General features: G+C 45.4%; 1 protein-coding gene across 1 annotated transcript in view; it reads left to right on the plus strand.

Annotated features, from left to right (window-relative positions):
- The window catches only part of CDC25A (cell division cycle 25A), a 161,997-nt gene that overhangs the window by 132,828 nt on the left and 15,519 nt on the right, over positions 1 to 13,650 (plus strand). The window contains exon 14 of the mRNA XM_030196572.1: positions 9,484 to 9,614. Coding sequence (XP_030052432.1) covers positions 9,484 to 9,614 — 131 coding nt within the window. The remainder of the gene's footprint in view (positions 1 to 9,483; positions 9,615 to 13,650) is intronic.

Raw genomic sequence — 13,650 nt, forward strand, 5'->3', positions numbered from 1 at the left:
GGGTGCGAGCGTCCCAGCAGATCACAGCTCGGCAGATGTTGAGATTGCTGGGCCACATGGCCTCCACAGTTCATGTGACTCCCATGGCCCGCCTTCATATGAGATCTGCTCAATGGACCCTAGCTTCCCAGTGGTATCAGGCCGCTGGGGGTCTAGAGGACGTGATCCACCTGTCCACGAGTTTTCTCGAATCCCTGTTGTGGTGGACGATTTGCTCCAATTTGACTCTGGGACGTCCCTTCCAAATTCCTCAGCCACAAAAAGTGCTGACCACGGATGCGTCTCTCCTGGGATGGGGAGCTCATGTCGATGGGCTTCACACCCAAGGAAGGTGGTCCCTCCAAGAAAGCGATCTGCAGATCAATCTTCTGGAGTTGCGAGCGATCTGGAACGCTCTGAAGGCTTTCAGAGATCGGCTGTCCCACCAAATTATCCAAATTCAGACAGACAATCAGGTTGCCATGTACTATGTCAACAAGCAGGGGGGCACCGGATCTCGCCCCCTGTGTCAGGAAGCCGTCAGCATGTGGCTCTGGGCTCGCCGTCAGGGCATGGTGCTCCAAGCCACATATCTGGCAGGCGTAAACAACAGTCTGGCCGACAGGTTGAGCAGGATTATGCAACCTCACGAGTGGTCGCTCAATTCCCGTGTGGTACGACAGATCTTCCAGGTGTGGGGCACCCCCTTGGTAGATCTCTTCGCATCTCGAGTGAACCACAAAGTCCCTCAGTTCTGTTCCAGGCTTCAGGCCCACGGCAGACTGGCATCGGATGCCTTCCTCCTGGATTGGGGGGAGGGCCTGCTGTATGCTTATCCTCCCATACCTCTGGTGGGGAAGACTTTGTTGAAACTCAAGCAAGACCGAGGCACCATGATTCTGATTGCTCCTTTTTGGCCGCGTCAGATCTGGTTCCCTCTTCTTCTGGAGTTATCCTCCGAAGAACCGTGGAGATTGGAGTGTTTTCCGACCCTCATCACGCAGGACGAAGGGGCTCTTCTGCATCCCAACCTCCAGTCTCTGGCTCTCACGGCCTGGATGTTGAGGGCGTAGACTTTGCCTCTTTGGGTCTGACGGAGGGTGTCTCCCGCATCTTGCTTGCTTCCAGGAAAGACTCCACTAAGAGAAGTTACTTCTTTCATTGGAGGAGGTTTGCCGTCTGGTGTGACAGCAAGGCCCTAGATCCTCGCTCTTGTCCTACACAGACCCTGCTTGAATACCTTCTGCACTTGTCTGAGTCTGGTCTGAAGACCAACTCCGTAAGGGTTCACCTTAGTGCAATTAGTGCATACCATTACCAAGTGGAAGGTAAGCCGATCTCAGGACAGCCTTTAGTTGTTCGCTTCATGAGAGGTTTGCTTTTGTCAAAGCCCCCTGTCAAGCCTCCTACAGTGTCATGGGATCTCAATGTCGTTCTCACCCAGCTGATGAAACCTCCTTTTGAGCCACTGAATTCCTGCCATCCGAAGTACTTGACCTGGAAGGTCATTTTCTTGGTGGCAGTTACTTCGGCTCGTAGAGTCAGTGAGCTTCAGGCCCTGGTAGCCCAGGCCCCTTACACCAAATTTCATCACAACAGAGTAGTCCTCCGCACTCACCCTAAGTTTCTGCCAAAGGTCGTGTCGGAGTTCCATCTGAACCAGTCAATTGTCTTGCCAACATTTTTTCCCCGTCCTCATTCCTGCCCTGCTGAACGTCAGCTGCACACATTGGACTGCAAGAGAGCATTGGCCTTCTACCTGGAGCGGACACAGCCCACCAGACAGTCCGCCCAATTGTTTGTTTCTTTTGACCCCAATAGGAGGGGAGTGGCTGTAGGGAAACGCACCATATCCAATTGGCTAGCAGATTGCATTTCCTTCACTTACGCCCAGGCGGGGCTGGCTCTTGAGGGTCATGTCACGGCTCATAATGTTAGAGCCATGGCTGCGTCGGTAGCCCACTTGAAGTCAGCCTCCATTGAAGAAATTTGCAAAGCTGCGACGTGGTCATCTGTCCACACATTCACATCTCATTACTGCCTGCAGCAGGATACCCGACGCGACAGTCGGTTCGGGCAGTCAGTTCTTCAGAACCTGTTTGGGCTTTAGGATCCAACTCCACCCCCCGAGGGCCCTGTGTGTTCTGTTCCAGGCTACACTCTCAGTTAGTTGGTAAATTTTTTAGGTCAATCTCAGTTATGTCCTCGCCGTTGCGAGGCCCAATTGACCAATGTTGTTGTTTTGAGTGAGCCTGGGGGCTAGGGATACCCCATCAGTGAGAACAAGCAGCCTGCTTGTCCTCGGAGAAAGCGAATGCTACATACCTGTAGAAGGTATTCTCCGAGGACAGCAGGCTGATTGTTCTCACCAACCCGCCCGCCTCCCCTTTGGAGTTGTGTCTTCCCTTGAAGTGTATTGTCTTGCTACATACTGGACTGGCCGGCTCGAGCCGGTTTCGGGCGGGAAGACGGCCGCGCATGCGCGGTGCGCGCGGGCTAGCAAAGGACTTTGCTAGTGAAGTTTCCGATTGGAGGGGCTGCCGTGGACGTCACCCATCAGTGAGAACAATCAGCCTGCTGTCCTCGGAGAATACCTTCTACAGGTATGTAGCATTCGCTTTGCAGACAATACACTGAAATCTGCCCAGTGTGCAGCGGCGGCCAAAAAAGCAAACAGAATGCTAGGAATTATTAGGAAAGGGATGCGAAATAAGACCAAGAGTATTATAATGCCTCTGTATCACTCCATGGTGTGGCCTCACCTTGAGTATTGCGTTCCGTTCTGGTCACCGTATCTCAGATACAGCTTAATTAGAAAAGGTTCAAAGAAGAGCGACCAAAATGATAAAGGATTTGGAACTCATCCCGTATGAGGAAAGGCTAAAGAGGTTTGGGCTCTTCAGCTTGGAAAAGAGACGGCTGAGTGGGGGATATTATTGAGGTCTATAAAATCCTGAGTGTTGTAGAATGGATAGAAATTAATCAATTGTTTTTCATTCTTTCAAAAAGTACAAACACCAGGGGACACTAATGAAATTGCATGGAAATACTTTTAAAACAGGAGGAAATATTTTTTTCACTCAAAGAATAATTAAGTTCTGGAACTCACTACTGGAGGATGTGGTAACTGTGGTTAGCATATCTGGGTTTAAAAAAAAAAAGGTTTGGACAAGTTCCTGGAGGAAAAGTCCATAGTCTTGTTGAGGTGGACATGGGGGAAGCCACTGCTTGCCCTGGGATTGGTAGCATGGAATGTTGCTACTAATTGGGTTTCTTATAAACAATAATGGAAAAAGCACTCTACAAAATATAGAGTATATTTGAATGTGGCAAAATATCTTGGAAAAAGTCTCACAAAATAGACTCAACCCTATAACTGTTTTCTTTTGTTCTTTTTTTTTTTTTTTTTTCCTTTACTAGCCAAGAGGCATCATAAAGTGTTGATTCAGGCTATTCCAGATATGAAGCACCTTTTATTGTATTAATCATTTTGCCTCTAAAGCTTCAATATTTTGTTATTAAACATTTAAATTGTGAAACTTTCTTATGAAAATGAATGCAGCAAGAAACCCCACCATTTAACTGAGTAGAGCAGTTAGACTAATTGGGTTTCTACCGGGTACTTCTGACCTGGATTGGCCACTGCTGGAAGCAGGATACTGGACTAGATGGGCCATTAGTCTGACCCAGTATGGCTATTCTTATGTTCTAAAAATTATCTTTCCTGATAATTCTTTCTTTTAGTCACAGTAGATGAATCCATGGTCCCGCCCTTTCAAGAACAATGCTTAATCAGTTTTAGCTGTTTTCTCTGTTTAGGTTTTTCTGTTTGCTGTTTCTCCTTCAAAAGAGTTGAATTACCTCATTTCTGTGAGGAGGGAGAAATGTTTGACTAATTCTTCCTTCTGCTTTGTTATGAAACATGCTGATTGAGGAGCATATGTTCTATATGGCAGCGTTCAGTTTAGTGCTCTCTATATCCACCTGCTGGTAGATGGTCATAACCACAAGTCTCTGGATTTGTCTGCTATGACTAATGGAAAGAAAATTATCAGGTAAGACACAATTTTTCCTTATCACCTCCCTCTCCACCTTACTGATTTGGTTTTATGACTAGTCCAGACTGTCATAATTGGTATCATGTTTGTGTCAGTGAGTCAGTGAGGTACATTCCTATGTAGATAAAGACCAAATAACCTTAGCTCTTTCCCTTGTCTTGTCGGTGGCATTTGATTTAGTGGACAATTCACTCCTCCTCTCCCATCTCCATACCTTAGGACTATCTGATCAGGTCCTGACTGGTTCCAGTCTGTCTTCATAGATAATATTCAAGGTTGTGATGCCATTTAGAGATTCAGACCAAACAACTTGTTTGTGGAGTTTTGCAAGGTTCTGTCTTGTCCCCTCTTTTCAGTCTCTTCCTAGCAGCATTAGCCATTCTTATTCAAGAATCTGGGATTTTCTTTAATTTTTATAAAGATGACATTCTGCTTTTTCACACTGACTCTGATAGTTTAAATTTCAAGCCCTGGATCCAAGATGTTTCAAAAATATCTTATGGAGATATTGAATATACCATCAGTCACTTCCACCAATAGAACCCAATAGTGTCTTTTTATTTTTAAGTTACACTGCTTGTTTAGCAAAGCCAACTTAAGGAACTTAAGGAATAAGTCTCTATTACAGGTTTCATAGGCTAGCAGTAAAGAAACTATTGCCTTTGGACAGTGGTACCCTGTGGTTAAATATCTAGTACAGTGTTTCTTAATCCTTAGAGACACACATGGATAGTTGTGTTTTCAGGATTGCCACAGTGAATATGCATGAGACAGACTTGCATGCAAAGGGCTTTCAGTACCTGCAGATCTCATGCATATTCATGGATTGGTGTGCTTCCAAGAGGATGCTGAGAAGCATCTATAGGCAGATGATCAAAAGCCCCGCGCTGTTCCAAATAGCGCTGGAACAGCACGGGGCTTTACTGCACCGATGATCAGAGATAATGCATGCAGATTTAAGCAGTGCAGTTATCTCTGATCATGGGGTAGAAGTGCGGGCGAATTGTGCCTGAGCATGCACTCAGCACAATCCTCCCACACTTGTTTGACAGATCTGGGCTCACCATTCTTCCCCAATGATTTGCAAACCCTAACGCCAGCTCGGAGCTGGCGTAGGGTTTGCCGTGGCCAGCGACCCAAATTTTGGCGCGCTGGCTGCTGATCATTGGCGATGAATGCGCTGAGCCCTGTTTAGCATGCATTAGCATGCTACTTGCGCAAAGAGCCCTTGAGCGCGTTGTTTCACGCACTCGAGGGCTCTAATCATGGGGCGGTAGCAAACGCCGGTGCTAGTATGGCGCTAACAGCTTCTAGCGCTGGCGTTTGCTTTTGATCATGAGGGCCCTAGTAATTTAGATATATTATACTTGGTTTGAGGGTTTAAAAAGAATTGGTTTCCCTGCTTACTGACTAGTTCTTATTGTCTTCCAAGCTGAACATGTGGCGCACTGGTTCTCAAACAGACTACCAGCCAGTTGGTTTTCAGGATTTCCCTAATGAATATACATGAGAGAGATTTGCATGCCTACTACTTCCATTAGACTTGAAGTTTAGACTCCCACAGTCAAGGAGTACATAAGAACATAAGAGTAGCCATACTGGGTCAGACCAATGGTCCATCTAGCCCAGTATCCTGTTTTCCAAACAGTGGCCAAGCCAGGTCACAAGTACCTGACAGAAACCAAATTGTGGCAACACTCCATAATACAAATCCCAGGACCAGCAGTTGCTTCCCATGCCTGCCTCAGCAGACTGTGGGCTTTTCTTCCAGGAATTTGTCCAAACCTTTTTTTTTTTTAAACCCAGATATGCTAACCACTATTACCACATCCTCCGGCAAAGAGTTCCAGAGCTTAACTATTCATTGAGTGAAAAAATATTTCTTCCCATTTGTTTTAAAAGTATTTCCATGTAACTTCCTCAAGTGTCCCCCTAGTCCTTTTGTACTTTTGGAACGAGTAAAAATCAATTTACTTCTACTTGTTCTATACCACTCAGGATTTTGTAGACCTCAATCGTATCTCCCCTCATTCGTCTCTTTTCCAAGCCTTTTACTAAGGCCTTGACTGCTAGCCCTCTGCTTTGAAGCACATTTCCAGGTTAGATTCAGCACATTCCTGAGGTTCAGACTGTGAACCTGCAGCATTCTAAGTCTGTTTTTGTGTTTTATTTTTTTTTTTTTGGGGGGGGGGGTGCTTCTGACCTCTCTCCCCTCCATAGGAAAGCAGTCTCCTGGAAGACCTCTCCTTAACTGATTGATTTTGTTCAGGAAATGACCAATACCATTCCATTTAAATTTGTGGAAGTGGAGAAACCTGGGGCAGGAATGGTAGATATCCTCACATTTCTAACTCCTCCAAAGGAAGGCATGACAGTGCCTTTTCACAAGATGTTGAGGGGCACACAGATGAGAATGTGTGAAACGCACACCATTCCCTCTACCACCACTGTGCACCCTGTAAACGCGGGGGGGGGGGGGGGTGTCAATTTGGTTTAGGGTGTCTGCCAAGCAGTTTAGTATATTTGTGTTCATTGGGGTTTAGTAACTATCTTTACAAAGAGATTCATCCAAGGTGATGTACAGCTCGACATAAAGCTTACTGTTTTGACAGCATAACAATAGTAAAATGACCAAATATAAGCATAATACAATTGAGGTAAATTTGGAGACGGGCAGATTGAATCCTAATAGGAATAACATGACAAATACACATTTTTAAAACAGGAACATACAGTGGGGGAAATAAGTATTTGATCCCTTGCTGATTTTGTAAGTTTGCCCACTGACAAAGACATGAGCAGCCCATAATTGAAGGGTAGGTTATTGGTAACAGTGAGAGATAGCACATCACAAATTAAATCCGGAAAATCACATTGTGGAAAGTATATGAATTTATTTGCATTCTGCAGAGGGAAATAAGTATTTAATCCCTCTGGCAAACAAGACCTAATACTTGGTGGCAAAACCCTTGTTGGCAAGCACAGCGGTCAGACGTCTTCTGTAGTTGATGATGAGGTTTGCACACATGTCAGGAGGAATTTTGGTCCACTCCTCTTTTCAGATCATCTCTAAATCATTAAGAGTTCTGGGCTGTCGCTTGGCAACTCGCAGCTTCAGCTCCCTCCATAAGTTTTCAATGGGATTAAGGTCTGGTGACTGGCTAGGCCACTCCATGACCCTAATGTGCTTCTTCCTGAGCCACTCCTTTGTTGCCTTGGCTGTATGTTTTGGGTCATTGTCGTGCTGGAAGACCCAGCCACGACCCATTTTAAGGCCCTGGCGGAGGGAAGGAGGTTGTCACTCAGAATTGTACGGTACATGGCCCCATCCATTCTCCCATTGATGCGGTGAAGTAGTCCTGTGCCCTTAGCAGAGAAACACCCCCAAAACATAACATTTCCACCTCCATGCTTGACAGTGGGGACGGTGTTCTTTGGGTCATAGGCAGCATTTCTCTTCCTCCAAACATGGCGAGTTGAGTTCATGCCAAAGAGCTCAATTTTTGTCTCATCTGACCACAGCACCTTCTCCCAATCACTCTCGGCATCATCCAGGTGTTCACTGGCAAACTTCAGACGGGCCGTCACATGTGCCTTCCGGAGCAGGGGGACCTTGCGGGCACTGCAGGATTGCAATCCGTTATGTCGTAATGTGTTACCAATGGTTTTCGTGGTGACAGTGGTCCCAGCTGCCTTGAGATCATTGACAAGTTCCCCCCTTGTAGTTGTAGGCTGATTTCTAACCTTCCTCATGATCAAGGATACCCCACGAGGTGAGATTTTGCGTGGAGCCCCAGATCTTTGTCAATTGACAGTCATTTTGTACTTCTTCCATTTTCTTACTATGGCACCAACAGTTGTCTCCTTCTCGCCCAGCGTCTTACTGATGGTTTTGTAGCCCATTCCATCCTTGTGCAGGTGTATGATCTTGTCCCTGACATCCTTAGACAGCTCCTTGCTCTTGGCCATTTTGTAGAGGTTAGAGTCTGACTGATTCACTGAGTCTGTGGACAGGTGTCTTTCATACAGGTGACCATTGCCGACAGCTGTCTGTCATGCAGGTAACGAGTTGATTTGGAGCATCTACCTGGTCTGTAGGGGCCAGATCTCTTACTGGTTGGTGGGGGATCAAATACTTATTTCCCTCTGCAGAATGTAAATAAATTCATATACTTTCCACAATGTGATTTTCCGGATTTAATTTGTGATGTGCTATCTCTCACTGTTACCAATAACCTACCCTTCAATTATGGGCTGCTCATGTCTTTGTCAGTGGGCAAACTTACAAAATCAGCAAGGGATCAAATACTTATTTCCCCCACTGTAAATACAATGATAAATACCAACAGGGTATAAATAGGTAGCATGGAGGAACATTCATAATACAATGTCGGTACAATACAAATGAAATTCCTTAATAGGTAGTGTATTAGAACATTCAGCCCATAGGTATGATAAACATGATGTTGGCACAATAAAAATAACATACCTTTTGACCTCTGTGGTTTCCTGTGGATTGTTGGGTTGTGTTATTCTTGTGTTGGTGTTTGCTCACTGTAGGGTTTCTGTGAATGCCTTGGCTCTGTTGTGATGGTCTGGGTCAGAGCTTGGCCAGTAATTTTAACTCAGCATTTAGTCAGCGATTGCCACAGGGTAACTCTGTGCCTACTGCCCAGTCATATCTTCAACTCCACTTTCCAAGCTGCAGGGGCATGAAATACAAGAAGATTTTTTCCTCGTCTTTCCGCTACTGCTGCCCAAAACTGTGGAATGCTCTGCTGAGGCACCTCAAAATGCAAACGGACCACACCCTCTTCAAGAAATTACTGAAGACCTACTTCTTTGTTGCAGCCTACTCCACTAGTTCCCCTGCTGATTAATATTCCCTTACGTTCCCCTCCCTGCTTAGTTTTCCGCTGTTAGTCAATGCCCCCTTGTTTTATCTTTTTCGCTTATCTGTATCTTCATAATTTGTAATTCCTCCTATTTTTCTGTAAGCCACATTGTGCCTGCATATGTGGGAAAATGTGGGATATAAATGAACAATAAATAAATTAAATATTCTAGCAGCTCTCAGGCTTGGGTTGATTGAGGTGCCCTAGCACTTCCACTCAGGCTCCTTTGCTGCATGTATGAAGCACATTGAGGTTCTGGTGGTCATCCTTTCCATCTTGTGCAGCATACACTGCTGTGGATTAGCTGGTTTGGTATGCCAGTGTCTGAGAGTCTGTTTTATTGCAGTGGGAGTGAAGGAGGTCCACTTTTTTGTCCTTCCAGGGCAAAGGAGTTGCTGTGATATGTATTGGGAGTTTTTTTTTTCTTTTACATACAGGTTACATGATTTATAGGATTTCACAAATATACAAATAGTAGTGCCTATTTGTCAATTAAAACCACACCTATCTGTACTGGCAATTAACATTTGTGTTTGTAACTCTTTCTCTAGGGGGCAACAAACCTCCATATGGAAAAAGAGGTAGAAGTCTTTCTGCTAAAACAGCCTATTGTGTCCTCCAATGGCAAGCGAGTAATTTTAGTCTTCCACTGCGAGTTCTCCTCAGAGCGTGGACCCAGAATGTGAGTGTCTATCCCAGCTTTCATGATTTTGCTTGTGTGGTAGATCTATGAAGCATGTTAACAAGAGACCCTTCAGTGGGAGTATATTGCTAATCTGAGTGTAACTTTTTACTACGTTACAAAATATTTTATATATACCTGTGTGTTTCTTCAGGCTGAAGTTTGGTGAGCTCCATTTTGTGTTTTGCTGAGCAGATTGTGTTGAGGCAGAATGCATTCAGCTTAGAAGATTGTATGTTTGCGCTTGGCTGCTTTAGTTAAATTGAGAATATGCCCTGGTAGGTGCCATCCCTTTGCTCTCCAGTAAGATTTGGCATTCTCGGATGGCTTCTTTTATTTCTTGTTAGGGAAATAAACCACCTTGCCAGTTGAAATTTCAAAAAGTCTGCTTCCTCATCAACCCTCCAGACCGGTCAAGACGCTTGGGTTATGCAGAGGGAGACTGAGAACACAAAACTTGAAACTATGTACTTATAACCTGTGCCTAGCCATCTATAGCCAGTATTTTCTCAGTCTCAGCAGAGGGTAGACAGGCAGCCTGTGCAGCTTGCCCGATCTGGATAGGTTTTTGAGTTAATTTTCAGAGTTTTCCTTTGTTTCTGTGCTGGTTCTGGTGGATCCCTGTGCCTGGAAGACTTTGGTGTGCTAGGTGTTGCGGGTCCGCTGGGGCCCGTCATTGTCCCCTTTGGGGTGTCACACCTGGGTGGCCGGGTCCCTCCCCCTGACTGGCTCTCCGTTTGGGCAGCTTTGTGCCTCGGCTGCAGTTTGTATACTGCAGCCTTGAGTGCCGGATGGTGTTAGCAGCAGCAAGGTTCAAATTAAAAGCTGCAGTAATCACCACCATGAAAACCAAAATTCACACACAGGAAATTGGTTGTACTGGGTAATTTGGGTCAAATTAGCACATCCTAATTGTTTGAAAACATTAACCCCTTTGAATTCTGTTATTTTGTGTTGTATACGGGAGATGTTTGTAATGGGAACTGATGGATTTTCATTCTTGGAAGGGGATGATTGTGTTTAATCAAGAATGTTCCTATACTTGAGTGTCAGACTAGTACTGTAACTTTCCTTTTATTCCTAAGATAGTCCAGACTCATCAGTACTCTTTGAAAACACTGGGTATAACTGTTGCTTTATTGGTTAAATTTAACCAAGAGCTTCTAATTGCAGAATGACACTAATACCTGATATCTGATGCTCCTAAGGTTCCTTCCCCCCTCTTTTCCTTCTAATGCTGACCCACCCTTGGTTGATCCATTTCTGAACTTTAGCTGCAAAACCACGTACCACTTCTCTTCCTAATGCTTGCTACAGGCTGCCACCATGCGACTGCTTTGTTACTGGTTTGTGAGCCTGCTTCCTACTGCTGCTGGTTGCAGTTCAGCACCCAACCTTTTTCCTGACACTGTGCTCTGCCCAGTTTCAGTCCATATCTCTTCTGCCACTCACAGACTCTTGGTTAATTCACATGCACCATGGCTATCACATTGTCCCCTGATCAGGCCCAGATTGCCTGGTTCCTTATCAGGGGAAGAAAAGCCCACAAGGCTAATCAAGTGGCTCTGGCCTCCAAACAATTGTCTACTTTGCTTCCTCAGCCAACCACAATCCCTGAAAGTAAACTCCCCAACTGCAGATTGGTGGTACTACTACTACTACTACTTAACATTTCTAGAGCGCTACTAGGGTTACGCAGCGCTGTACAAATTAAACAAAGAAGGACGGTCCCTGCTCAAAGGAGCTTACAATCTAAAGAACGAAATGTCAAGTTGGGGCAGTCTAGATTTCCTGGGTAGAGGTGTAGTGGTTAGGTGCCGAAGGCGACATTGAAGAGGTGGGCTTTAAGCAGTGATTTGAAGATGGGCAGGGAGGGGGCCTGGCGTATGGGCTCGGGGAGTTTGTTCCACGCATGGGGTGAGGCGAGGCAGAAAGGGCGGAGCCTGGAGTTGGCGGTGGTGGAGAAGGGTACTGAAAGGAGGGCTTTGTCTTGAGAGCGGAGGTTACGAGTAGGAATGTAAGGGGAGATGAGGGTTGAGAGGTATGGAGGGGCTGCAGATCGAGTACATTTATAGGTTAGTAGCAGAAGCTTGAATTGAATGCGGTACCTGATAGGAAGCCAATGAAGTGACTTGAGGAGAGGGGTGATATGAGTGTATCAGTTCAGGCGGAAGATAAGCCATGCAGCAGAGTTCTGAACGGACTGAAGGGGGGATAGGTGGCTAAGTGGGAGACCAGTGAGGAGTAGGTTGCAGTAGTCAAAGCGAGAGGTAACGAGAGAGTGGATGAGAGTTCGGGTGGTGTGCTCAGAGAGGAAAGGGCGGATTTTGCTAATGTTATAGAGGAAGAAGCGACAGGTCTTGGCTATCTGCTGGATATGCGCAGAGAAGGAGTGGTAACTGGAATTGCTACCATTCTGGGATTTCCAGGTTCATGCCTTGCCTGGGGTTGGTCTCTTGTAACCATCAAATCAAGCTGTCTCATCCTCCAAGAAAGAGGTAATGCCACCTCCAAGGACTGCAACTGAGGTGTGATTATCTAGACAGTAAGGCTCTCTGAAGCCAGCCGAATGTCTTGGCCTATCATAGGACTTTGTTCGAGCTGTGTAGGCTTCCTCATCTTTTGTACTGTTCTAGGCCATTAGTGCTGTTTTTAGCTGTCTCAGCATTGCTGCTATTGCTGTGCTTCTAACATGAACCGCTGGCACTGCTTACCTCAAAGCAATTTATATAAAGCGTGCATACTGCTGTACATATGTAGACAACCATCCTGGCTCTATGGGACTTACAATCTAATCGGGAGACAAGTACTAACATGGGGAGACTTGGGGAAAAGATGGGTTAATCAGTGCACTTTAATTGAAGATGGACCATATTTATCTAATTAGATACAGCTGTAAGAACAACCTATATAAGAAACAAGAAAAGTAGATGGGAGAGATCATAGCTAGCAGGCTTCACATGGCGCTAAAGATCTCTGGCGCTAAAGATCTCGATAGAAACACAGAGCATGATGGCAGACCATGCAGCCTATCCATACAAACTGCTCAGCTGGACAGTCCCTTAAATAAGAACATAATAGTCAGACTGAGTCAGATCAGTGGTCCATCTAGTCCAATATCCTGCTTCCAACACTGGCCAATCCAGATCACAGGTACCTGGCAGAAACCCAGTTAGTGATTTATGTATTTATTTGTAACATTTGTATCCTACATTTTCCCACCCACTAGCAGGCTCAATGTGGCTTACATATTACCATAAAGGCGATCGCCAAGTCTGGTGGGGGTAGACAAATACGATTTGAAGTAAGGGTCAACAAAGTATTTTAAGCAAGCACTCTACACATTACTTATCTGAACATGTAGAACACAGCGCTGTGGAACCTAAGTCCACCCACCCACAAGCTTCAAAATGGCTTTAGCGTCTTCTAGGAGGGGGTCATGCCGCTAACATACTTTTTGACTTGTGCAGCAGCTTCTTACAGTCTGCTCCAGAAGCACCGTTTTGAAACTTATGGGCGTTGGGTGTGTGGACTTAGGTTCCACGTCGCTGTGTTCTACATGTTCAGATAAGTAGTTTGGGAGCTATTCTTGCTCTCATTTTTGTGCAAATTTGTTGTTTTATATACAGTGGGGGAAATAAGTATTTGATCCCTTGCTGATTTTGTAAGTTTGCCCACTGACAAAGACATGAGCAGCCCATAATTGAAGGGTAGGTTATTGGTAACAGTGAGAGATAGCACATCACAAATTAAATCCGGAAAATCACATTGTGGAAAGTATATGAATTTATTTGCATTCTGCAGAGGGAAATAAGTATTTGATCCCCCACCAACCAGTAAGAGATCTGGCCCCTACAGACCAGGTAGATGCTCCAAATCAACTCGTTACCTGCATGACAGACAGCTGTCAGCAATGGTCACCTGTATGAAAGACACCTGTCCACAGACTCAGTGAATCAGTCAGACTCTAACCTCTACAAAATGGCCAAGAGCAAGGAGCTGTCTAAGGATGTCAGGGACAAGATCATACACCTGC

Source organism: Microcaecilia unicolor, chromosome 1, assembly GCF_901765095.1.
Source record: "Microcaecilia unicolor chromosome 1, aMicUni1.1, whole genome shotgun sequence".
In the NCBI taxonomy this organism is placed as follows: Eukaryota; Metazoa; Chordata; class Amphibia; order Gymnophiona; family Siphonopidae; genus Microcaecilia; species Microcaecilia unicolor.